Source organism: Lissotriton vulgaris, chromosome 7 (genome assembly GCF_964263255.1).
Source record: "Lissotriton vulgaris chromosome 7, aLisVul1.2, whole genome shotgun sequence".
In the NCBI taxonomy this organism is placed as follows: Eukaryota; Metazoa; Chordata; class Amphibia; order Caudata; family Salamandridae; genus Lissotriton; species Lissotriton vulgaris.
The window spans coordinates 1,316,750,926-1,316,776,967 of NC_141695.1; the positions used below are offsets into that span (position 1 = coordinate 1,316,750,926).

The 26,042-nt window shown below is 45.2% G+C and overlaps 1 protein-coding gene across 2 annotated transcripts in view; it reads left to right on the forward strand.

The window, feature by feature from the left end:
* Window positions 1-26,042, forward strand: part of LOC147703583 (uncharacterized) — a 1,699,045-nt gene that overhangs the window by 1,015,876 nt on the left and 657,127 nt on the right. For both annotated transcript variants that reach the window (XM_086931923.1, XM_086931924.1), the window contains exon 14: window positions 4,725-4,887. In XM_086931923.1, the coding sequence (XP_086788049.1) occupies window positions 4,725-4,887 (163 nt within the window). The remainder of the gene's footprint in view (window positions 1-4,724; window positions 4,888-26,042) is intronic.

A 26,042-nucleotide genomic window follows, 5' to 3' on the forward strand; every position in this document is an offset into this window, starting at 1 on the left:
GCCAAGCCATCTCTAACCAAGCCCTAATCGATGGCCTCCACAGTGGTACTGCACCCCCATGCCTGGTTGTGGTACACTGGGTTTTTGATGGACATTCAATCGTTATTCATTGATATGCCAGTCAATGGCTCCCACTTGTTCATTGACAAAGCTGACTCAGTCCTCCAGCAATTTTGAGAGAGCCAGGTCACTGGCAGAGCTCTTGGCCTTTTGCTGACTGGCTGCTCCCAACAGCAGTCCTTTTGTCCATACAGCGGATGGAAGCGGGTGTTTTGGGGGTTCCACTGTATCAAACTTACCCTACTACTCTGCTGGACGCCCTGTTCTTGCAGGTACAGGGTTGTGAATCCCAGAATGGGTGAGAGAGCCACACCCAGCATGCTGTCTAATCCCCTGCCTCTCCAGCTGCCGCAGCCTCCAAAACTCTTTAGTGTGCCCTCCCTTCTGCACAGCTACCCCATTGGTGGCAGAATCAGGCACCACCTGCCCCAAAGGACGGAGATTATGTCTGAACATTTGGTGCTACAACAAATTGTGAAGATGGATTATACCGTTCCTTTCTGGGCCAACAACCCACCTGTGCTACCATCCCTAGAGTAGCTGATGGAGGACCATCACTTGTTACTTCTTCAGGAAGTGCAGGCTCTTCTGGCCAAAGGGGCCATCTACAGGGTGCCCGTGCCAGTAGTAGGACGTAGTTACTATTCCTGGTACTTTCAGGTGCCCAATACAGCCTGTGGCCACCAGTCTATCTTAGACCTGTGACCTTTCGGTGACTTTCTGAAAAAGGAGAAGTTAAAAATGCTCATGTTGGCTCAGGTTCTTTCTGCCCTGGATCGTGGATGGTAGCGTTTCACCTGCAGACACTTATTTTCTCATCCCTGTCCTGCCGTCCCACAGGCATTATTCAGTTTACTGTGCATCCCTATGGCCTTACTATGGCACCTCAGGTTTTCACAAAAGTGATGAAGGTAGTTGCAACACATTTGCAGAAGTCAGGGGTTCCAGTCTTCTCTACCTCATTGACTCGCTGCCGAGGAGTGCCTCCTCCAGGAAGGCATTACCCCACCTCCAGACTACGGCAACCTTCTGCATTTGCTGGGGTTCACTATCAATGTGCCGAAGTCACACCTGACTCGCTCTAAATAGTTAATGGACTAGCTATACATAGGGAAAGAAATCTAGTAGAGAAAGGTCTATAGCTTAGTCAGTGTGGCTGTAAAATTTTAAGGAAAACCCATTAAATAGTGTCATACAGCTATGGCCTGTACATAACATACTTGAAAACTCATAATTTGAATCTTATTTCAATTTATTTTTATAAAAAAGGTTTATAGTTTTTGTTAAATTTATAAAAGTTATTTTTGAACAATCATATCAAAACTTTGAAATTATTGGTTGCAAATACAAAAAGAAGAAAAACACAGTACAAACTACAACATAGACACAGTTGATGGTGATAAGGCAGTAGAAGAGACTACGCGCGTTTCGGCGAGATCGCCTTCATCAGGTCAGAGTCTTATTGTACTGTACACAGAAAGAGGGTCCAATAACGTGGAGGTCGATGATCCAAGCCAATAATGGGGATGATATGACCTTGATGTCCCGAGGTAGGGCACGAGATGACTGTGCTGTAGTTGGTTATCACCAAGATATGAGGTAATACGACGGCTGGCAGCTCAACTAATATCTGCTCCAGAAAAACAAACTCACATATCCTGATGCAACGATATTCTGGACACAAGATTATTGCCTAGATAGGTAAGGGAGCACTCCTTTCAAAAATATTTGAGCGCCGTGCAGACCAATACCAAGCAATAATGCTCTGAATGTAATGATATAGTAGCTGATAAGGGGTCTGTGGGCGCCAGCTATCCGCGAGATAGAATTCGGGTAACAGAATCTCCCTTTCATTGGAGCCAATCTGGACACAGTGCAGCTACGAACATACTTTCCCGAACAATCAGTCCAGGATATTCAGACTATGATTCTGATGTTTCAACCTCTATCCTGGATATTGGTGAGACGGATCTGAAGTCCCTGTGGGTGCACCATCAGGGAAATCTCTCTGATCTGGTCCAGATATCGAAGGAAGCCATGCACGCTTGCCTGTACACGGGCGGGACGCCACAGGCTAAGAAGGAGCTGTGACCGAACACAGGATTTTATACTCTCGGACTTTATGGCCAGTAATTTGCTGCGGATATTCGACCCTCAATAATTTTGGAACTTCTTACCTAGTTTATATTTCTGGAGGTAGGAGCCACAATATAAGTTATTAAGCAGCAGGATTATACAGTATTTCTAAAATACTCTCTGAGTATTGGAAAGAACATATTCACAATACAGGAGGGGACAAGTGATAAGGGTTGATCCTGACTCTGTGAAGCCTTGACGAAGCTGTAGGTGTCTTGAACCTAGGCGAAACGCGCTGGCACAAGGAGTGGACTTTGTGGAATAAAAGACCTCTGTCACAAACATCATTACTGTGGAGTCAAATTTTGGACTTATATTTTGCAAATTGCACTGTACTCTCTGTGTGCTCCGAGACTTTGTGTTATATGTAATTTCAACTGTTGTTGAAAATCAGTGGAGGAGGGGTGTTATCTCCCATAAACTTGGATGCACCAGCCATATAACTATAGGTGTTAAGATTTGTATGTTATAATCTATATGAGCGCCAGTCACCCATAACACCCGAAAGTGTATACAGATATCGAAGGAGACTGCAAAATATCTGCAGTGGTGGTAGAGCTACTGGTTTGATCTCTGAACACCAGGGCAGATCAGCTGAGCCATCAGTGCTTTGCAGATCGCGAATAGCTGTGACACCCTGAGGTTTTCTTCTGAGCTTTGGAGTTTCCAAAGCATCTCTCACTCAGAGACGCATTCTGCCCCAAGTGGACTTCAGGACTCAGATACACCTTCCCGCTGATACCATTACTGCCCAAGTTTGCTTGAAGGATAGGAACGGCCAGTCCCAAGTCATTGTTGTGACTCCAGACTGGGCATGAAGAGTATGGTATCCAGACCTCCTGAGCCTGAGCGTTTGCCCTCCGATAAGGCTGCCGCTACTGGAGGATCTTCTGTTGGAGGGAAGTGTCTTGTACCCAAATCAGAACATGCTCTAACTTTATGCATGGAGATTGAGTGGCGACAGTTAAGAATATTCGATCTCCCTCCCGAGGTCTGTGATGTCATCTAGGATGTCAAGCGTTCCTCCACCAAAAGGGTATATGACTGCCATTGGGATAAGTTTATAGCTTGGCACCCCTTGCGAAAGGTGGATCCCTTATCTGCTTCATTATCAGATGTTCTGTTATTTGATTTTAACTTAGCCCAGCAAGGCCTTTCTCTGGGCACTGTTTGAGGTTATATTTCTGCCATATCTGCTTTTCTGAGGCTGGTCGATCAACCCTCCCTGTTTAAGTCACTGGCTGTGAAAAGGTTCTTATAAGGTTTGCAATTTTTCCCCCCTACTCCATTTGTGAAGCCCGCAATAGGATTTCAAATGTAATCTACTTTTTTTGATGTGTGCCCCATTCAATGACTTACACAGTTGCTTGTTGAGGCAGTTGACTCTGAAAGCTGCATTTCTTGTGACCATTACATTGGTCAAGCTCTCTCTGTTAACCTTCCATACACCAGATTCTACCCAGAGAAACTGGTCCTTCGGACGCTTGCCTCATTTCTACCATAGGTGGTCACCCATTTTCATATATGTTAGATCATCACACAGCCTACATTCTTCGCTCCACCTCATGCTGGTAAGGGGGACATACTCCAAAGGTTGGACCCCAAAAAAACTTGTTGTTTACATTGATTGCACCAAGAATTACCTCGTGGACAATCAACTCTTTATTGGGTTCAGCGGAGCGAAGAAAGGCAAATTGGTGCAGAAACGGACCATCTCTCAATGGATTATGTTCTGTATTAAAATCTGCCACGCAATAGCTAAAAATCAGCCTTCTGCAGACTTTAATGCCCATTCCACCAGGGCCAACGGCGACAGTACTGTATTAACATGCGGGGTGAAGGTCCTGGACCTCTGCCAAGCTGCTATGTGGGTGTCACTTCAGACATTCACAAAGCATTACTGTCAGGTCAATCAGGTCCATCAGGATGGATACTTTAACTCTTTTGTTCTCCAGGACTTCCTGATTTGAGCCTGTCTGCAAACCCACCTCTGGGGAGCTATTGCTTGGATATCTATTTTAAGGTGAAGAATCTGCAGTTAGTCGTTTCTATTAGAAGAACAAGTTACTTACCTTCATTAACCCTTTTCCTGGTAGAGACTCTATCTAACTGCAGATTCCTCATCTATCCAGTCATCTCCCCACTCTACGACATGGGCTCTTCATCTTGAAGCTTTTAGATTCTGCACACTTGTTACCCACTGGTCACTCATGGCTCCCCGCTTTGGAGTGAAAATGTCTGCAAAACTAACTGATGTCAGTGAACCAGAGTAGCTCATATGTAGGCACGGCGATGCCACTTCCATCCCAGGCAACACGGATGTGCAGTCAAAAGACGCCACCTCTGGGTGTGCAGATGTACTGCTCAAATGTTTACGGACGCAATTTGATCCCTGGAGAATATTTTAGGGTGAGAATTATGCATCGAAATAGTCTCTACCAGAAAAAGCATTTACAAATGTAAGAAACTTGTTCTGCTGACTTCACATGTCGCACTTTAATTGAACTATTTATGTCTTTCTTTGACAGTGTGTGGCAGTCCCTCATTCAGCCAAACCCGGATCATTGGTGGAGAGCAGGCGCAGCCCGGAGAATGGCCCTGGCAGGTCAGCTTGCAGCGCAATGAGCAGCTTAGGTGTGGTGGGTCACTGATCTCCAGCAGATGGGTGATCACTGCTGCTCGCTGCCTCTGGTAAGCATGAGTGCAGGCTACAGGCATGTAATCAATGGAATAGAAGTGTTTAATTGGTATTTTCCAGTAGATTATTGTGAATTAAAATAGTATGTATCCAGTTTTTTGGAAAGTGTTTAACAGGACTTGAATGAGCAAAACTGCTCATCACTTCAGTGCCCTGTGACCGATACCTATCCTGTCGGGAAACAACTTTTACAACGCAGTCATTACATCGGACTAGCTTTACAACGTAGTCATTACATCGCAACATCCTTTACATTGCATGTCATTACAACGCAGTCATTATATCGCATGTCACCACAACGCATGTCCTTACAACACATGTCACTACAACTCAGGCACTACATCGCAAGTCATTACAACGCATAACATTACAACACATAGTACCCTTACACTATCCGCACTTGCCCTGCTGTTGCACTCACTGGAGAAAGAATAGTAATTTTTACCCCTACACTATCCAACACTTACCCTACTGTTTCACTCACTGGAGTTAGAATAGTAATTTTTACCCCTACACTATCCAGCATTAACCCTACTGTTGCAATCACTGGAGTTAGAATAGTAATTATTACCCCTACACTATCCAACACTTACCTTAAATGCAATGTAATGGTATGCATTGTAATGGTATGCATTGTAATGGTATAATGCGATGTAATGGAATGCGTTGAAAAAGGTGTTTTCTAAAAATGCGATGTAATGGCATGTGATGTAAAAGAATGCGCTGTAATGTAAAAACTGTGTTGTAAAGGCATGCGATGTAAATGTATGCGTTGTATTTTGAGAAGTCGACTTTTTAAGAAGGGAACACCAGCGTTGCTTTACTTACAGTTATTAAACTGCCCGAGGTATGCTTTGGAGTGGGCTTTTAAAAATAAAATAGCCATCAGCTATTGTAATAGCTCATAATTTTAAGGTCGATGACAATTAACTGATTCTGATCCCACAATATATTCACCTCATGTTGATGAATATTTAAGGAGGGATTTTTACTTCTCTATGTTGATTTTTATGTAAGTTGCATGGGATTATATTGTTATTGGTTGTGCATTTTTAATTTGTTCTTTATGAATATTTTTAAATAATCAAATAAAGATTGTCATCTTTCTCCAAGAAAATCACTCCCCTCAAACATCCCATCAGAAATACCCTCACTGCTTTTGGGCACATGCCTCCACCAAGACGGCAGGGGTGCTCACTATGTATAAAGCAGACTTCTGCACCAAGATACTAAGAAGCAGGTTTACAAGCCCCTTGCGACAACTTTACGCCACCGTTGCGCCACTTCTGTGATGCAGGGGCATCGTAAACAATGTGCCACGTTGCGACATATTTACAACGTGGCGCTTCAAGGGAGATGCGTCACGTTGTAAAGCCCTGCGCTACATTATACCGGAGTCAGGTATAATGTATGAAGGGTGGGCTTTCCGTCGTGAGAAAGCCTTGTAACAGTGATGCAGTGAAATCTACAAGATTTCGCGGAGTCACTTTTACGATGTCACTGCGTCAAAACCTTACACCAGCTTGAAGCAGGCAGAAGAACTGATGCAGCATAATGAAAATAGGCATACTGAAGTATGCACACGACTCCAGCAATGCGTTGCGTTTACGCCAATAGATGTGTCACGCATCTATCAATCCTTGCGCCACGGTGCACCGCATTGCAAATGCAATGCATCCATGATGGTGCAAGTTTTTTTTGTGTGATGCAAATTAACTGACACATCTCTGCTGATATGCAGAGATGCGCCAATTCGTGTAAATCTGCCCTTAAAGGCGGTGCGGGATGTAAACATCCGCAACTTGAAAATAACCCTTCAATGGGTTACTCATGATTTCAAGCTCCTTAATGTCTATGCTCCCAACCAGTCTCAGGACTCCAATCATATAGACCTCTTGCAGGAGCAGTTGATGAATGTGAACAGTAATATTGTGAAGGATAGAGCCCTAAATTTAGTTTGGGATCTTGAACTTAATCGTAGCGCTGCTTCTCTCCAGGGCGCAAGAGCGAAGTCTGCCGCACTGTAATGGGTTAGTGGATGTGTGGTCTTATAAATACACTACCACACAGGAATATTCCTTTTATTCACATGTTCACACATCATGCTCCCTGATAGACTACCTTTTTATCACTCACTCAGTAGTTCGAGTTCTAGCGACATCTCCATCTCAGACCATGCCGATGTTGAACTGATGTAGACCTGTGGTGGGGGTACAGGAGGAACCCTGCTGCGCTGACATTTCCATGCACACCTGTTTAGAGACCCTGTCGATGTTGCTGGTATCAAAAGGGGATCATGGACTATTTCAACCTCAATGCTCTCCTGAGGATTTCTGGACACACGCTCTGGGATGGCTTTAAAGTTACAATTGGGGAGCTATAGCCTCTATTGCTCTCGCCCGGGCTAGGGAACCCCACTAGTAGAGACAGGTTTGGCCACCTAAGATTAAGGTTCTTGAGTGCCTTGATCAGTCCGCCCCGTCCAGACGCAACAAGGGGCAGTTGGCCTTGCTATAAGCCAGCTGTGGACCTACTGGACAATTAAAGCAGTACAATCCCTGTTTGCTCTGAAGCAACTATTCTATGGGGGGACAAGGTGGGTGCACTCCTAGCTCATAAATTACGACAGTAGCATGAATGGGCGCACACATCTAAGATCCTTACAGGGGATGAAAACTGGGCCCCAACCGAACAAGCAAAACAGCATGTATTCCATAGCTTCTACCAGGCTATTTATACCAAGGAAGACCCTCCTCATGGGCCTATAGACTCTAACCTTAGCACCTGGGATTGGGATCCTCTAAACCCACACTTTATGGAACTCTTGGAAGCCGCAATCACTCTTGCTGAGCTGCATTGTGCTCTGAGGGAACTACCTACTGGCAAAAAACCTGGCCTGGATGAGCTTCTAGTTTGCTGTCTATCGATCATTCCTTTTTATCCCCCAGCATCACATGTTGAAACTATTTAATGCGTTCTCATCCGACACAGGTCTCACCCAAGCGATGGTGGCAGCGGAAATTGCCTTAATTCCTAAGCCTGGTAAAGACCCCTCCCTCTGTGCCTCCTACCACCTCATTGATATTTTAAATATGGATGCCAAGATCTATACCAAGATCTTGGCATACCGTCTAGAGAAATATCTTCATGGATTGATTGAGCCAGACCAGGTGGGGTTTATCTGCAATTTGCATAGAGTAGACAACATTCATCAGGTTGCAAATTACGTGGAGAAGTCACACCACCATAACATCCCTGCATGCCTTCTCTCGCTTAATGCATGGAAGGTTTTTGAGAGGGTTAGTTGGCCATTCCTTAGGGCAGTTCTTAGGAGGATTGGTTTAGGGTGGCACATGATCTCCAGAATTATGGCCTCCTATGTTGCCCCTACAGCCACAATATGGGTCAATGGTCAACACACGCAGCCGATCCATCTAACGAGGGGCATTCGGCAGGGTTGCCCCCTTTCACCCCTGTAGTTTGCACTGTCAGTTGATCCTCTGGCAACCCATTGTTGGCATCCCCTTTGTAGGGAGCCCCCACAAGATATGGCTTTTCGCAGAAGACCTGTTGCTCACTCTTATCCAACTTGCTGTGTCCCTTCCTGAGGTGATACATGCCATTACAGATTTTAAGCAGGTTTCAGGCTTTAATGGTAACATGTTTAAATCTCACACCCTGAACCTCACAATCCCAAGTTGGAACTTCCTGCCCTACAGTATCTCACGCCTTTCCAATGGGCCCCACAAGCCATAATCTGGGCTTTAATCTTACCCCTACCCTCATGACCTGGATGAGAGCTAACTGGGCAGGCTACCGGACGTCCATCCTAGAAGACTTCTGTTGATGGCATCCCCTGCATGTGTCATGGTTGGGTTGGCTTAATACAGTCAACAGGACCATCCTTCCCAAGACTCTCTTCCTGTTTCAGACCCTGCCCACCCCCATCCCCCATGATGACATTGTACACCTCCAGCTAGACATAGGCATCTTTGTCTGGAGAGGAAAGCATCCCATAGTCTGAAACACTGTGCTGATGCTCCCCAGGAACGGGGGGGGTTATAGTCTGCCCAAACCTTCTTGAATACTGCTGGGTGGCACATCTTTGCTATATCTTGGAATGGATAGTGAGGGAGAGTGAGAAGAACTGGTTCGACATGGACCAGACGGTAGTCTGTAGGCCCCTTTGGGATCTTTCCTGGCTCACTAGATTTACGACGCCACGAAGGGCCTACATAGTGACCCCTACTAGAACTGTTTTCTAGATATGGGATAGGTTAGCGCTTAAGCGAGAGATCACCAAATTCCCCTCTCAAAATACTCTGCTGGATTACAATGTGGAAGTCACACCAGCCCTTGAGACCCACCTGTTTCCAGATAGGAGTGGAGACTGCTGTACCTTGTGCAACTTATTTGAGGGTGCCTCCATTAAGATATTTGACCAATGCAAAATAGAATTCCAGGTTCCCGAAATGTGCTGGCTGCAAAATTTTCAGCTGCGCTACAGGGCGCTACACCCTTCTAATGCCTAGGGGGCAACAAGGCAATATACCCCCTTCGAGACACTAGTTAGACCCTATGATGGCACTAGAGGTTTGATTTCACTCACCTATCAGGGCCTCCAGCAATTGGGCCAGGCGCAGCTGCATACATACCTAGCGCAATGGCAAGCTGACAATACTGGGGTCATCTCCCAGAAGCATTGGTAAACACTTCCCAAGATTTACTGATGCATATCACAGTGCAAGACAGCATACAAACTGATAAAAACAAAAGACACACAGACGATTGATGGAATGCAGAGTAAATCAAACATTCTAGCTCAGTTAATAGATCTGGGTTAAATCCATCGTTCTTCTTCTCACTGATGGTACAATGGTACTACACACTGACCCACATCTGTACCATGTACCAAATGACCTTGAACGTTTGCTGGTGGTGTAACACAGCTCCTGGAGACTTTAAAAACATATGGTGGGTGTGCTCTCTACACTACTAATTGGAAAGAAGTCCTTGACAAATTAAAGACATACTGGGTTCCCCCCTCCCTGATTCTAAAACCACAGTCATTCTGGGCATCCTCCCTTGTGGATCTGAAGGCCATGACACACACTGATTGGTGCCTTGTAAGTCACATGCTGGGCTATGCCAAGCACCTCATAGTTCTTCATTGGAAGCAACCCTCTGTCCCTCATATTGCACAGTGGTTCACGTGCCTCTGGCACGATATGGTCATGGTTGTTTTATCCCACAGGATAGCACACACAGAAACTACATTTGCCCTTATCTGGCAACCCTTGAAAGATTTCTTCACCCGCCTGAAATACACATGCTTTACACAGCTCAAGCATAGAGTGCACCAACTCTTTGGCTGAAACCTACCCATGCTGAGACAACATGCTCACGATGGAACAGGCCCACTTTTCCCTTACATCTGCTGCATCTCTCTCCATTTGTCTCCCTTGAAAACTCTTCCCCCATGAGGCCACGAGGCTCGCTGATATATTGCAATTCACAAACAGTATCCTGCGGACCTTGCAGGTTCAACTGTTTAGTTTTGTTGTTTTTAGTGTACCCAATGGCACATGCAAAGAAAACATTCCTGCCTTGATCCTCCATTGTGTTTTCAAAGTATGCACAGCTTCTGCTGCCATATACTCCTTATGCAGAATTGTACTTCATATCATGCTGTTGCCATGTATGATAATAAGATGGCTGCTTTTGTAAGCTGTCAATGCCTTGTATTGAAAGCTATTTTGATCTGTGAAAATCCTCAATAAAAAGATTTTTGTTAAAAAAAACATCTGCTCCCTGTGGATGGAAGCAATTCCAGCTCCAGCAGCATGCAGAGAGTCGGGTTGGCTGCAGGCGGTCCTGGGTCTCCCACCTCCGTGGCCACCAATGTATGGTTTGTAGGTGCCTGGGTGGACACAAGGGCACCCACCTGTGGAACTGGGAGTGGGGCTCACTGTGGCCGAAGAGGGCTTGGGGTCTGGTAATGCTCAGGGAAAGAGGCTGAACAGCGGCCCCCTATGCTTTTTTTATTGAATTGGGCCTAATGAGGCTCGGGAGTTGGTTGCACATCCCCTAAATATGTGTTGCTTGGTGGGTGTGCCGGATGGGCATTGGGAAACCCACCTATAATTTAGTGAGGCCCCGAGTATGGGGTCCCCAGGCACACAATAAGCACAGGGAGAGAAGCAACACAGCCCCCCTCCCCATTTTTGTGGAATTTGGTATGGCGGATGTGGTCCCTGGGGCCTATATAGGCTCAAGGAGGGGGTCATTAATCTCCCCTCCCCTTTTTAAAAAAGTTTGACCCCAGAAGATATGTCCCCGGGGAGAATTAAGGCTTGGTAAGGGAGGCCACGCAACCCCTCCCCTTAATATACATTAGGGGTATTTGAGTGGCAAGGGTATTTTAAAGGTTTCAGGTGGGAAGGAGTATTTGGACGGCAAGGGTATTTTTAGGATTTAGAGTGGGTAGGGGTATTTGGGTGGCAATGGCATTTTTAGGGTCTAGGGTGGGTAAGGGTATTTGGGTGTCAACGGCATTCTTAGGGTTTAGGGTGGGTAAGCGTATTTGGATGGCAAGGGTCTTTTTAGAGTTTAGGTTGGGTAAGGGGATGGGGCAAGGGTATTTTTAGGGTTTAGATTGGGTAAGGGTATTTGGGTGGCAAGGATGTTTTTAGGGTTTAGGGGTTGGGGCAGTAAAGTATTATGTATATATATATTCACTGAAAAAAACATAGGTTTCACCCATGTTATAGTTAGGAATTAGCATTTAAAAAACCTTGCAAATTCACTTAAAAAACCATAGGTTTCACACATGTTATAGTTAGCGGGACATTTCACTCATACAAAACCATTGAAAATCCACCGTTATAGTTAGTTCAGCTAACTATAACTCGCGCGCCCGCAATGAACTGCTGATGATGTCACATATTAAATCACTCATGACATGGTCAGTGACATCACTCATGACATCACTGATGACATCCCAAATGGCATCACTAATGACATCACTGATGACATAATCCAGTGAATGTGTGTCCTTCTGAAAAATAAATATTTTTTATATATGTATATCTAAAGGTTGATGGAAGAATACATGGGTAAATAAGTGTCTAAATGTTTATTTTGTAAAATTAATTGTATAACTGACTTATTATGTATATCCTAGTGAATACATGTATTAGCGAGTAATGTTTAAATATGTAAATATCTGTATCAGTGTCTCGCTTTGTGCATAAGTGGCTGCATGGGTTAGCGAGTAGCTACATGAGTGTCTATATGGGTTATTAGTTGTTTTTTTGAGTATCAGAATGAGTGTCTCTATGGGTTGGTGGGGAGTATTACTTAGCGCACAGATGCATGAATGACTGACTCACTGTTTGTATGCGTTTTGAAGACAGCATGTGTGCAGGACTGTATGGGTAGATGAGTGTGTGTATGGGTGTGTTAGTGAGTGAATGACTGCCTCAATAGTATCTTTAAGAGTAAGTACATATATTTTAAACTAGTATATGTGAGTATTGATGTATACAGGTAAGGATATATGACAATGACAGATTGGAAGAGTTCCTGTATAAATAAGTATGTGTTTCTATAACTGATTGTTTAAGATAGTGTATGTGTGCGTTTCTGTAGAAATAAGTGTAGTGGTGTGTGTAGAGCTGTTTATGCAAGTAAATGGATATTTGATAGTTTATTTGCATGTGTGAGTATATGTGTGAATAACTCTAAGTATAAGTATAGGTGTGTAACAGGATGTATAGGTGTATGAGTACATATGATGAGCGAGTGCATGTATGAGTGACTATATAGAACTATTGGTGAATGAGTGGATATGTATGTAGATTTTAAAATTACTGAATAGGCTGTTCTAACTGGTATTGGTATCTCTATTTTTCTGAAAATGTTAGGTTCTATTTTTGAATGTGTGTATCAAAGGTTATATTAGGGTGAGAGGAGGCCTGCCACTCTTTCACAAGGATGATGTCATCAGTGATGTCATTTGAGATGTCATGAGTGATGTCACTGACCATGTCATGAGTGATGTAATATGTGACGTCATCAGCAGTGCATTGCGGGTGCGCGAGTTATAGTGAGCTGAACTAACTATAACGGGGGAATTTCAATGGTTTTGTATGAGTGAAATGTACAGCTAACTATAACATGCGTGAAACCTATGGTTTTTCAGTGAATTTGCAAGGTTTTTTAAATCCTAATTCCTAACTATAACGTGGCTGAAACCTATGGTTTTTTCAGTGAATTTCAAAGGTTTTTTAAATGCCAATTCCTAACTATAACGCGGCTGAAACCTATGGTTTTTTCAGTGTTTTGTAAATGATAATTTTTAAATGTATTAATTGTTATATTTTTTATACTAATTTACTACATTGTTTTACAATATTCATTTTTAGATATTTTATTTTTTATATTACATTGCATATTTTTAATATAAATTGAAAAAAAATGTTTTTAAAAATATTGAAATTGTAATATATTTTTTGTATTTAATATTTTTTTAATTTATATATATTTTATATAGCAGGCAATGATATCCTATGGAAGGAAATTCAAGTTACTGGTAAGTACCTATAAATTTACTTTTCAGGAATAGTAGTGAGCTGAAAGATGCAGCACTGAGGTATCTCCTGCTAACAGGTGAGTAAATGGGAATTCGTAGTTCGAATGATTTTTGAGGAATTTCTTTAAGTTCCAAAACTCCCCACTTGAAAAAATTTCCAAGTGAAACCAGTCAATGTTAGCCTAAGGAAGGAAATTCAAGTTACTTTAACTACGATTAGAATTACTTTTCAGGATCAGTAGTGGGCTGAAAGATGCAGCACTAAGGTCTTTCCTGATAACAGGTGAGTAAATCGGAATTCATAGTTCGGCTGATTTTAGAGGAATATTTTGCTCAATAGTGAAGGAAGGGGCGGGGCCTGAGGTAACATGTGTGCAAACACGCCCTGTGGCGCTTTTTAGATTGGGGAATTAATTCCTCTTCAATCCTGAGGTCCCCTGTGAGCCAACTAGCCCACCAGGTACCTCCAGTATGCGCCAGGCAGCTGTGTTGCAGAGAGGTGTTCAGAGGGCACGCCCCCTTTATACAACACTCTGCAACACAGCTCCGAGGTGCTTACTGGAGATACCTGTTGGACTAGTTGCCCCCTAGGGGACCTCTGGATTCAAGAGGAATTAATTCCCCAACTTAAAATGCGCCACAGGGCATGTTTGCACTCACCTCACCTCAAGCCCCGCCCCCTACCTTCACCACTGTGCAAACGCACCCTGTAGCATGTTCTAAGTTGGGGGATTAAGTCCCCTTGCATACTGGGGGTCCCTGGGGGCCAACTAGCCCACCAGAAGAAGAAACTTTATTGTATAGTTAATTAAAACCATTTCAAAAATACAGATATGATAATATACTAAAAACACACTGATGTGAGAGTAATAGAAATTAAAATTGGTAGTAAAAAAACAAATGTCTTTCTGGGGTAAACAATGTCCATGGTCAAGATTTTGCCAATAATCTTTGCTTTTTCTCAAAATGTTCGATAAATTTGATTGATCTGCAAATGAATTGGGGGTCTGTGGTACATAATGTTTGTATAATCGCAGACCTACAGGTACGTGTTCCAAACTGCTTGAACTTGGCTTTCAACCAATTCCGACGTTCCTGTATAAGAGCCGGGCAGATACAAATCAGGTGGGTAAAATCTTGCCTTGCCGCACCACATAGCCCGCACCCTTCACTTTCTTGGGGCTTCCACTTCGGACGCTCAGCGTTGGTTGGCAAACTACCCAGCCTTATATTAAGATATTTATGTTTGATATAAGGCGAAAAGGTCAGGTCCAGGTAGTGCGCCAGCACTAGTTTTTTGTATGATTGGATAGTCATCCAAGCATGTGACCTGAGACTGAAAGCTATTTTGTCATCCAAAAATGAGTGTTTGATGGCTGCCTTCCTGACCACCTGTTTGAATAAAGGTACTTGGAGCTTGGTTTCCCAGAGTCCAACCAGATTTGTTGATTCCAATGAGATTTTGAGGTACTTGGCATAGTTTGAATTTGGACATTTGATGATGGTTTCCCACATAGCACGATAGAGCATGATCTCTTGGTGCATCCAGACATTATACCAGAATTTTATGGTATCATACTTCCTCAGTAGCACTTGAGATTTTAGGCCCAGTTCCAGTCCTACCTGGGCCGGGGATGCTTTACTTGGTAGCGCAAAGATGCGTTTGTAAATTCTCATTTGCACAGTATCCAAAAGTTGTGCACTCTTGCCATGGTGCAATATGCTCCCGTAAGCTATCGTTGGAATAAGTTTAGCTTTCATTATTGTTAGCAATGGCGAGACCAAAGGATCTTTGAGTTCGGTAGCTAAGCTCGTGAAGGCGTGCATTAGGGCCATGCCCTTCTTTTCCATGCTGTTGAATTGTGCCTGGAAGTTAAGACGCTTATCCAGCAGTATCCCGAGATACTTGTAACTTCCCACCGATTCAAGTTTGACATTGTCTATAGTAAATGTTTGTGGCGGTTTGTGGCGTCGGGTTATGACCATGGTTTTTGTTTTCGCGCAGTTTATTTCTACCATATTCTGTTTTGTGTAGCGGGTCAGCTCAAGTAGTAGCCGATGCAGGCCTATTCGAGTCTGGCTTAACAGGACCACATCATCGACGTAAGATAGGTGAGTTACACAAAGCGTCCCCAGCCGAGGCGGGTGGGCATTGACAAAATCGAGCCTTGGTGTTAAATCGGCCATAAATAAATTGAAGAGGTGGGGAGCCAACACACAACCTTGCTTCAACCCATCAAAGGTGTGTATCTTCCTGGTTAGCCTTTGCCCATTGTTGATTTTTACCTGCATCCAGGTGTTGCTATACAGGTCAATAATCGGCGTTAGGATTGACTCCGGCAGGCCCTGCTTTTTCAGTTTGGCCCATAGCAAATTCCTATTAACACGGTCGAATGCCGCTTTAAAGTCGACAAAGCAGGTATATAGTTCCCGATGGTTAAGTAGACTGCTTTCGCCAATCATGCACAGCGCCATTGCATTTGCCATTGTGCCAGTTCCGCGACGAAATCCTGTCTGGTTTAACGGGACCTTGCTATTCGTATCAGACCACTGTACCAGATCGGCTAGCACCAGGGATGCATAGTATTTTGCCTCTGCATCAATCAGGGCAATTAAGCGGTAGCTTGATGAATTTTTGCGATCTCCGCCTTTATAGATGGGGTTGATGATGGCACCCCTCCAACTTTCAGGCACCCGACCAGAGTTGCTAATGGACTGGAATAGAAGATTAAATTTCCGTGCCCAGAATTCAGGATCCTCTTTATAGATCGCCTGCGGGATGCCATTTGGCCCCGGTGCACTCTCTTGCTTCCCTTTCTTTATTATAGAGCATATTAGTTGATCATCAATTGACCAGATTGGTTGGTCCAAGCCCTCCTTGCCATTAGATATGGCTCTGGGACTGGAGGAGGATTTGGTTTTCTTGACCCTAGTTCTTGTAGTTTCAGGTGTTGTTGTTGTCATCGTGGCCTGGAGCTCCAATGGTTTTATCGCGAATGTGTCCACTATGTGTTGGACCCAAAGGTTTTCCGGGACGCATGTCATGCTTGTGGGTTGCACTGCTTTATTGATTGCATTAATTTGCATCCAGAACACTCTGGAGTCTGCTTTTTTAATGTTATGCATCAATTTGGCCTAAAAGTCATTGTGTTTGTTCCTTTTTTCCATCCATACTAACTTTTTGTATTTTTTCCTAATCAACCGAACTTCTTGCCAGGTGCTTTGCTTTGTCCTTGATCCTTGTACCCGTCTCGTGAGCTTTTGAAGATGGGTCTTCATAACTAGAGTGGTTGTTGAAAATTTGATTTTGGTCGTTGGACTGTTATGCCTCCTGGCCTTACAGCTCGATTTTGGCAATTTTTCTACGAAGTTAGCCCAGGTTTCTGAACAAAGGTCATTTTCTGCCATGACTATTTGTAATAGTTTCTTGGCATCCAACGTTATTTGAAATAGTGTTTTGCTTGTCCACTTAAGCCGCTTCAGGTTGAAGGTTGATAATTGACCTGGTATTTTTGGAGCCATTATATACCTAAGGGAGCTTAGTTTAATTTCAATGTGTTGCATGGAATGATCACTGTCTAGAGTGCCAATTATTTGAAATTTTTTGACCAGGCTCAATAGGGGCAATGTTATTAATGTGTAGTCCAGAGTTGAGTTTGTATTATGGCCTATGTATGTAGCAGCTGGCGGTTTGTCGAGCTTCGATCTTCCATTTAATACCCGTAGATCGCGTCGTTTCAGGTCCCAAACCAGTTGCTTACCCAGTTGGTCTGATCTCACGGGCGATATAATCTCCTGAGGTTCGACAGTCCACATTTCATTTGCCACTGAAATATTGTCCTCTTCCTCCAATTGATGCAAAAGATTGGAGTTAAAGTCGCCCGTAGCAATATTCTCCCAACTTGGGTGATCTAAACGGATGGAATTTACAACATTTACTACACGTTGGAACAGTTCTTTTTTTTGCTGTTTTTTCGGATGGGCGTATATATTGATTAGGACAATTGTCCTAGGCACGCGTTTGATTGTGCTCTCCAGCTTGATGATTTGCATATCCATTGCTGAAGCAGGCATTTGCGAGACATTGATATTTAATGAGGTGGAAACGTAAATAGATAGACCTCCCCTTGCACGGCCGTAGCGCTGACAGCGTGTCGCGTTTTCATGGAAGCATAATCTTCCCGGTACATCAATTGGCTCAGTTGACCAATGTTAGATCTGACATCATTGGCTTGAGGTTTGCTGGTATATGCTTTGGGCGACGTGCCACTGCTGATCAGTGCCACAGCGCAAGTGCTCCCGATGTTAAATTGATATATCGATTGTATCCATGTTTGGCTTATTTGGTTTACTCTCAGTCCCTAGTCTAGTGCACCAGGAGTGCCGGGGCTTGTAGATGCAAATGCCGCTCGTGGGCTTGCAGCACGTGTTGTGCCACCCACAAGAGCGGCCTCGTAAAAGAATGTCTACGGGTCGGTCATTGCGAGACCCACGTGCAGCCTGGTGCTGTCACGCAGGCTGCGCAAGTATACCTACTTGCCAGTCCCTCAAACCTTCCCTTGACTTCATGTTAGTCACCCCTATGGTAGGCCCGCGGGCAGGGTGCATTGTAAGTATAAGGTAGGACACGCCTGACCAAGTTGGCATGTCCTAATAGTGAATTACAGCCGTCTTCGTTCTTCACTATTGCGAGGTAGCCTGCTCTCCATTAGTTAGAATGGGCCGCCGGGATTATTAATGCTATGATCCTAGCTGGCTCGGGGAGCATGGTGCAATGTCGAGTTTGGTATCCCTGAACTCGGGGTTTAATTACGCATCCGTTGGTGTGGATGGTTTTTGGACTCTGGGTTCGAAAATAGCACTTTTAGAAAGTGTCTATTTTCTTGTCTAACTATTTCTGGTTTCTGCTGGTCTTGCGTGTGTGTGACAGGAGCTGGGTGGCTCCACAGGTCTGGATGAGTCAGTGTGGGATGAGTGGGACATTTGCGTTGAGAGTAGGGGGAGAGTAGTTGCTGATAGCCTGCCCTGCCTGATACAATGCTGGCTCCACCTCCTGCCAAGCGGCTGATGGCTCTGTGCCTGCCATGGACGATCCTAGCCCCACCTCCTGCCAGGAGGCCGATAGCTCTGCTCCTGCAAGTGACAATGCTGGCTCCACCTCCTGCTGGGCATCTGAGGACCCAGCCCTGCTCAGTGAATAAGCCAGGTACTTCTGCCTGGCTCCACCCACAACAGACCCAGGATGTTGGGAAAGTCCCCTGCATGGACAAAGGGATCAAAGCCGAAAAGGGGTATAAGAGGAGGACCCCTGAACCAAGAATTTAGATCACTTCTGACAAGGAATCCTGTAACCAAGGACAAGAGGCCTGCTGATCTGAGGACTTGCCTACCCCTTCTGCCAGTGTGCTGTTTGCTGGGGGGAATCCTGCAGTGCTTCCTTATTTTTGCCAAGGAAACCAGGAGAGAGGAACTGTGTGTGTACTCTCACGCTTGCTAAGAAAATCTCCAAGGACTGGAAGAGTGCCAGTCTCCTGCTGAAGTCACAGGGCTAAAGGACTTCATCTGCTTAAAGTGCTATTTGCTGGAACCGTGAATCCAGCACCTCTGAAAGAACCAGCAATCTCGACGCCGACGGACGTCGCCGAATCCAGCTCGACATAGTGGGTAATGGCCCCAGTGTCCCGCTTCCTCGACGACCGGCCGCCGGGCCCGACCGACGCCAGCAGCAACGCCAGTGAGTGGGAGTACGGCTCCAGCTCCAAGGGACCTCGTGTCTGCACCGCTGCTGATCGCATCGCCCTCGTGCCCTCTCGAAGCCGTGAGCGCGGCTCACTATCTGCAACGTCATCATCAACGACTGCTGAGGCCTGATCGACACCGAAGACGCGACGCCGGATTTCTCGACGCCGCTGATCATCGTGTGCTCCATTTTCCTAAATGTACTGTGTTGTTGGGGGTCAGTGTGACTCCAGGCTCGACGTAGCGCTCCTCGCGGTCGACGCCGAACCTTTGGATTAACTTTGCCTCGACGTCGTGTAGCCCCCGTGTGGGTTACCTTGTTGCTAAGAACTGTGTTGCCAAGAAGAAGATTTGCTTGATACAAAAGACTTTGTGCTAAAGAAGAAACTACCTTTGAACTATCCTTTTTCCTTCCCAAAGTATTATTCAGATTGTGTACATTTTTGTCGTTATTTGGTCTTGTGCTAAGCCTTATATAAAAATCCTTATTTTTATAATACTACTGTGTCGTGTCTATTTGTAGTGGATTCACTTTATCACTGTATGTGGTCATAAATGCTTAACGCACAGCCTCCGAGATAAGCCTATCTGCTCTGCCAAGCTACCAAGGGGGTGAGCAGGGGTTATCAAAGGGTGCGATCCCCTTGCCCTGACTAGAAAAGGTGTGTCCCTATTTGTCAGAAGTGTATACCTCTGCCAACTAGAGACAGCCGGTTCTAACATTGGTGGGTCAGCGGTGAGGATTTGAACTTTGCATTTATGACCCATGTGCAGTGATTAGTGTGCGCTACATAGTGAAAGCAGACCATAGCGCAGTCACAATCTAATTTGGAAGGATCCTATATTTGGGCTCTCCGCTTTTCTGAAGCTTGATTTTTTGAACACTGCCAGTTTTGACCATGAGTGACACCGGAGTCACTACCCCTGTTGTTGTTGAGGAGGAATTCGACAGATCGAAGTTAAACGACTACGGCTTGAAGAAACTGAAATCCTTTTGCAAGCAGTTTAAAGTTCCTACCAAAGGCATCACAGTGAAGGAGGAATACCTCAAAGTTTGAAGGCCTGGTTGGAATCCAGAGATCCCACTGATCCGGTGGTGGTACCGCCAGTGGAAGGGGAAGAGGAGGCGCCAGCGAATGGGCCTGAGTCCTCTCCGTAAGCAGTGTTTCCTCCAAAGGTCTTTCTCCTGAAGAACGAGAAGAAAGGGCGAAGGAGCGTGCATACAACATGGAAATGGCAAGGCTAAAGATAAATGGGCAGTTGGAGTTAGAAAATGCAAGAGGTAGAAGAGAAGCTGATTTGGAGACCAAAAGGTTAGATTTTGAAAGAGAGAAGTTAGCTTTGGAGCGTGATACCAAGTTGAGGGAATTGGAGATCCAAGCTAAGAAGTTAGAGTTAAATCCCTCTGGTGGCAGCATCCCATCTGTGCCTGCAGAAAGTAAGTTTTACTTTCCCAAAGATGTGATAAAAGATTATCATAGGAACGAAGATATTGGTCAGTGGTTTAAAGCATATGAGTTAGCATTGTTGGCCCACCAGGTCCCTGAGAAGAATTGGGGAGCGGGGTTGTGGGGTCACTTTGTGAATGAGGGGAGAGTTACCCTGTTAGACATGCCTGTTGCGGATAGGATGTCGTATGCTCATATGAAAGATGCTTTAATGTTGCGGTATGGCCTAACCCCCGAGAAGTACAGACAAGCTTTTAGAGAATGTAAGAAGTTGCCTGGTACGACGTGGGTTGAATATGTGTCTTATTTTTGCAGAGCCATGGATGGTTGGGTGAAGGGCAGCAAAGTGGAAAGTTACGAAGCTCTTTATGATTTGTTTGCGTGGGAGCATTTGTCTAATAACTGTTTTCCAGAGCTGCGCCAGCACCTTATTGATAGCAAGATATCTAACCCTAGAAAACTTGCTGAGGAGGCGGACCGCTGGGTCAGTACCAGGGTCCACAAGGGTCCAGTGGGAGACTCAGCCAAAGGTGGGCAGGGTCCCCAGCAGAAGAGTGGGGGGGACAAGGGTAAACAGAAGGAGTCTCAGAAAGGGCCCCAAAGTAATCCCCAAGGGAACCAAGGGAAAGGTTCCCAGCCTCCCCCTGAGAAGAAGCCAAGGGCCCCGACGGGTAAACCTGTTCATAGGGGCCCCCTAACCTGCTACGGTTGTGGGCAGGTGGGACACCGGTTTTATGACCCCCAGTGTCCCAAAAAGGATTTGAATGCACCGCCGCGTGCACCCCCCCGTCAGTTGGCGAGTGTAGCCCTGGGAGGGGAGGAGATGGTTGTCCATGGTGGGAGGGGTCCCGCAGAAATGTCCCTGGTCTCGCTAGGAGACATGCAAATGGTCCCTCCACCCCCTCTGCCTAGTAAAACTAGTAAATATAGGCAGTGGGTGACCATTAATGGCCATAGAGTGGAAGCTCTCAGAGACACCGGAGCGAGTGTGACAGCTGTCAAGTGTCACTTGGTGTCCAGAGAGCAGGTGGTTCCCCACGCATTCTACCCTGTGATAGCTGCTGACAACTCCCAGAAAGAGTGTGAGGTAGCTCAGGTTTCCTTTGAATGGGGGGGAGTTTCAGGTACTCTTCAGGTTGCTGTGAGGCCCGCCATGCCTGTCGATTGTCTCCTGGGCAATGATTTAGTAGTAAGTAAAGTAATAATACTTTATTTCGATAAAAACAAACTTTATCATAAAAGTACATGCAATTCATTATTATTTTTTTTAAAAAAAGAATAAAAACGTTAAAGGTAAAATCTTTTCAGAAACAAGTGGGGGCGCAGGAGGTTAGGGGCTAGATTAGAAAAAAGTCCTGAAACAAACAACCGGGGGATGGCCTGGTGCATTGTTATATACAGTTTCCTACCCCATTCTCGATTTTATCAGTCTAGAACGTATCTGCCAGGCCTTTCCCAGGAATTTGGCGACTCCGCAAAAAATCGTCAAGGATGTTGTGTCAGTTACCAGTATGCGGAGTGCCATCGCATGGTGCCTAACTCCCAGTTCTCTGCATACTGGCTTTAACCACCTTCTCCTGGGTCCGCTGTATGCTCTACAGGCAAATAGAAAGTGAGCTAGAGACTCATTAGGGTTTGGGCATCCAGGGCAGCTAGAATGATTGGACATAGATGTGTTCCAGCGCCTAGTAAAAGTGTTCAAGGGAAGTGTTCCATATCTAAACTTTAAAAACAAGGTTCTGTCTCTAGGTGCTTTAATGACATCAAGGAAGGGTTCAAACTTCTTCACCGGCTTGTGTTCTAGGAATTGGTCAGTTAAAACCCCCCAGTTTGATTTTTCAAGCTCCTTGGCTAGGACCCATTCCCAGTATATTTTTTTGATTGTCTCTTTCGGGGGTGGTGATTGGGACAACCATGTATCGCTTAGCCCCAATTTGGCGAGCATGTCCCTTAGGTTGTCCAACCATGCAATCTTAGTCATCTTATTCAGCAAAATAAGTTCATCCAGAGTTGCAGCATAGTGTACCAATTCCGGTGTCCTTCTTAGTCGTACCCAATATAATAACGGTCGAAGGATTACAATGTCTTTGATTGCACGGCGGCCCATGTCTTGAAGCAGTGGTTTCAAGGGGGTAGAAACTGGGAGGCCCACCAGGTCTCTCAAGAATTTGTTTTCAGTTTTCGTTAGTTCTGTGATGATTTAGAAGACTCCCCTTGGGCTAAGGTGGAGAGAGAGGCGCACTTGAAAATGTTGGGTGTGCCAGAGTGGGTGTGTGCAACCACTTGATCGATGACATCGACTAAAGGTGTTGATGGGGTCCCGGAGCCTGAAAGTAAGAACAACCAAGTTTCCTGCAGCACTATAATATCGTATTGATCCCAGGTAGCTGTTTTCCTGCTTTGATTTAGGATATTTTTTGCTCCTGCGATGTTCCATGAGAGCAGTTTTATGACATTTTCCTCAGTTTTACCGGCCTCGTAATAGGTTCAATTATCATTAATGGCTTGCATTTGTCTCTGGTGACTTTTTATTGATGTTTCGGCCCCCCTGGCACCGGGTAGAATTTAATGAATGGTCGGGATTGTGTAGTCTTCTCTTTTCCTACATCGTTTTAGCAATGGTGATGGGTAGCCCTTTTTTGATTGTCTTTCAGAGATATTCCCCACTCTTCAAATTTATTTACTTCTGCCAGGATGCTTTTTGTCACTTCTAAGCTCCTCCAGGTGGTAAGTGTGCCTTCCCTAGAGGCATTCTCTCCTAACGTGATGAATTCGATTGATGATAGGTCAGCCGACGTTAGATGGGTTAGGCTGGGAATGGAGGATGTAAGGTGGAGAATATTCCCTCGGTTTAGGTAGTCTTGGGTGCCTTGGGGCTCGTAGCTGGGGATGAACAATATCTTCCCCGCTGTGGCTGGTTTCTTCTCGGAGGGTGCTTTGCTACTGATCTGGGCTGTTTCATTAGTGGCAAATTTCTGATCATTGTAAGCCTCTGCATTAAGGTGAAGGTATTGTCCTATTTCATTGTACGTTTCATTCTGAGTTAGTACTAGTGGCGTATTTGTCGTGGTTTGTGCCTCGTGAGCTAATCTGTTGGGTCCCGCCTGTTCTCTGTGGTGCCTACTAGATATAGTCACAGGTCCAAGACATTGACCTATCCTTTCCGCATTTGCAGTCTCATAAAATGCTTGAGTACCGTTAGTACCAATGTGTATTGTAAGTTTTGGTTGGTCATCCATATGAGCATCAGCCTTTATTCTTATTTGCCTAAGACTCTTTTGGTCACTTTTCCCCGGAGTTTGATGGTCAGGCGGAATGATGATACTTTTCCCTGTGTTTGCGTTGTTGCTTGGAAATGTGACACGAATGGAGGAGACATTTTTTTGATTTTTGTTTGTGTCTTTAAGTACTGCCCAGTGAGGTTTCTTGTTACATAGATCATATCTATTCATTTGCTCTGCCTTATTTGAGGGATTCCTTTCATCATCCAAAGTGGTGCACCATGTTTGTTTGAGAAAGGACTCAGTTTTTCGGGATTCGTCCTGAAGATTATCTTGGGTTTTGTTTAAATGGGTAGCTACTCCGGACCCTCGACCCATGCTATTATCAGTGATATTCACAATGGATGTTGCACTCCAAAGTTCCGCATTACTAGCGTTCCTTGCTTCTAAGTTTTTAACCGGTCCCACTCCCTCGATTTGTGAAGACTTTTTTTTGTTGTAGCTTGAGATATGGACTTGGGGCTTGTCCACGGTCGTATTTGACTATCCTCGTTGTCTTTGTAGTTTTTATGTTCCATCTGTGTCTTAAGCGATGGATTATGTTTCCCCGGTGTGGGGCCCGGTTCTAGCTTTGTTTTGGGTTTTACCTGATTAAAGATAGGGAATGTTTTCAATATCTGTTGGCTGGCTGGTGGGCAGTTTGACCGCTGATTTCTGATTTTCCTTGCCCGTTTTTTTTGCCTCTTGGTTAGGCATTTCTGATCATTTTGATTCGACCCATCTCGGTTTAGTGGTTGTGGTCCTAGTTGTTTGTGATAATTGTTTTATAGCCGAGATACCCGCCACCCCCTCTCAACACAACCCCCAAAAGGAGTGAAACCGGAAACAGTTCTTGAAGTTTTTGGAAGTGGGATGGAGTGACCATCCCGGCCGTATTTATTAAAACAAAATTAAAACATTAAACGTTTCATGTTATGTACAATTTCATTACCATATTGCGATGTTTGGCTAACCTTAACAGATTCTCTAATACAGAGGTTCTCCTAGCCGAACTAGCAACCTACAAAACATTTCTTGACATATTGAAATTGTACAACCTAACGTTTAAGGGCCAACGGCAAGGTCATAACCGGTGTCAAGATCCCTAACCGGACTTACCCCTCCCACTTGGGATGGGCGACAGCACGGAGGCGTACCTCAAGTGCAACTACTACCAATTTCCCTTGACTTGACGGGGGCACCTAAAACTCGACGCCAGTTAAAGGTCGTTCGAATACTCGTGTGAGGTATCTAGAAGGTATCGTGGCCCTTATCCCAACCCCACACAACTTACCGCATCTGCCGTCGCAGATGTCACTGGCCCCGGGAAATTCCCCAGGAGGGGGCTGTAACCCCTCCTACAAAGGAAGGGGCCTTGACCGCCTTTCCTTTACTTCCGGCGACCCATCCTTAGAAGGGACCGCCTCCCCATTGAGGGGCCAATGGCCACCTCTCCCGAGCGCTCCCATCCGTGTTGGGTGACGCCCACTCATAGGGATCTACTAATTAGTGCTCACCGATCATGACCTTACCGCCTACCAAAATAAATACGACAGTGCAAATTAACCTAAGAATACATTGGCCACTATGACCGAAAGAGCATACATCAAAATTCGACACTAACTGAATATCTTTAATGGCAAACATACTCAAAACGAACATTCTTTATTAACTCAAAATCAACATGGCACTACAACCTGGAAACGAAAACAAAACAAAATTAATCAACTTTATTATACACAACTGGCTGTCTTCAGGGGCTGGTGGGTGGGTCAAAATTGGCTCTTCGTTCTGTCCCGAGCTCACGTGCAGCGAGGAGGTGCAGCTTCAGGGCACAAGAACAAGAGGATGTCTTCTGGTCTTGCGTCCCTTTTTATCCGTCTTCAGGGCGGGCGTATACCCGCCCCTGCCTGCCCCTGAGGGCGTGGCTGGCTGCGTCGGTGTCTAGGCCAGCCCACTCTAGGGCGGGAACGAGCGCGCCCCAGCTACGCCGCTTCGGGCATACCAGCTGAGACGCGCCTCCCGCTCAAAATGGCTTCCCGGGGGGATCGAGGCACTCGGCCATAAGTTCGGGGGGACCGATTCGGTCGCCCCTTTCCATATAGCCG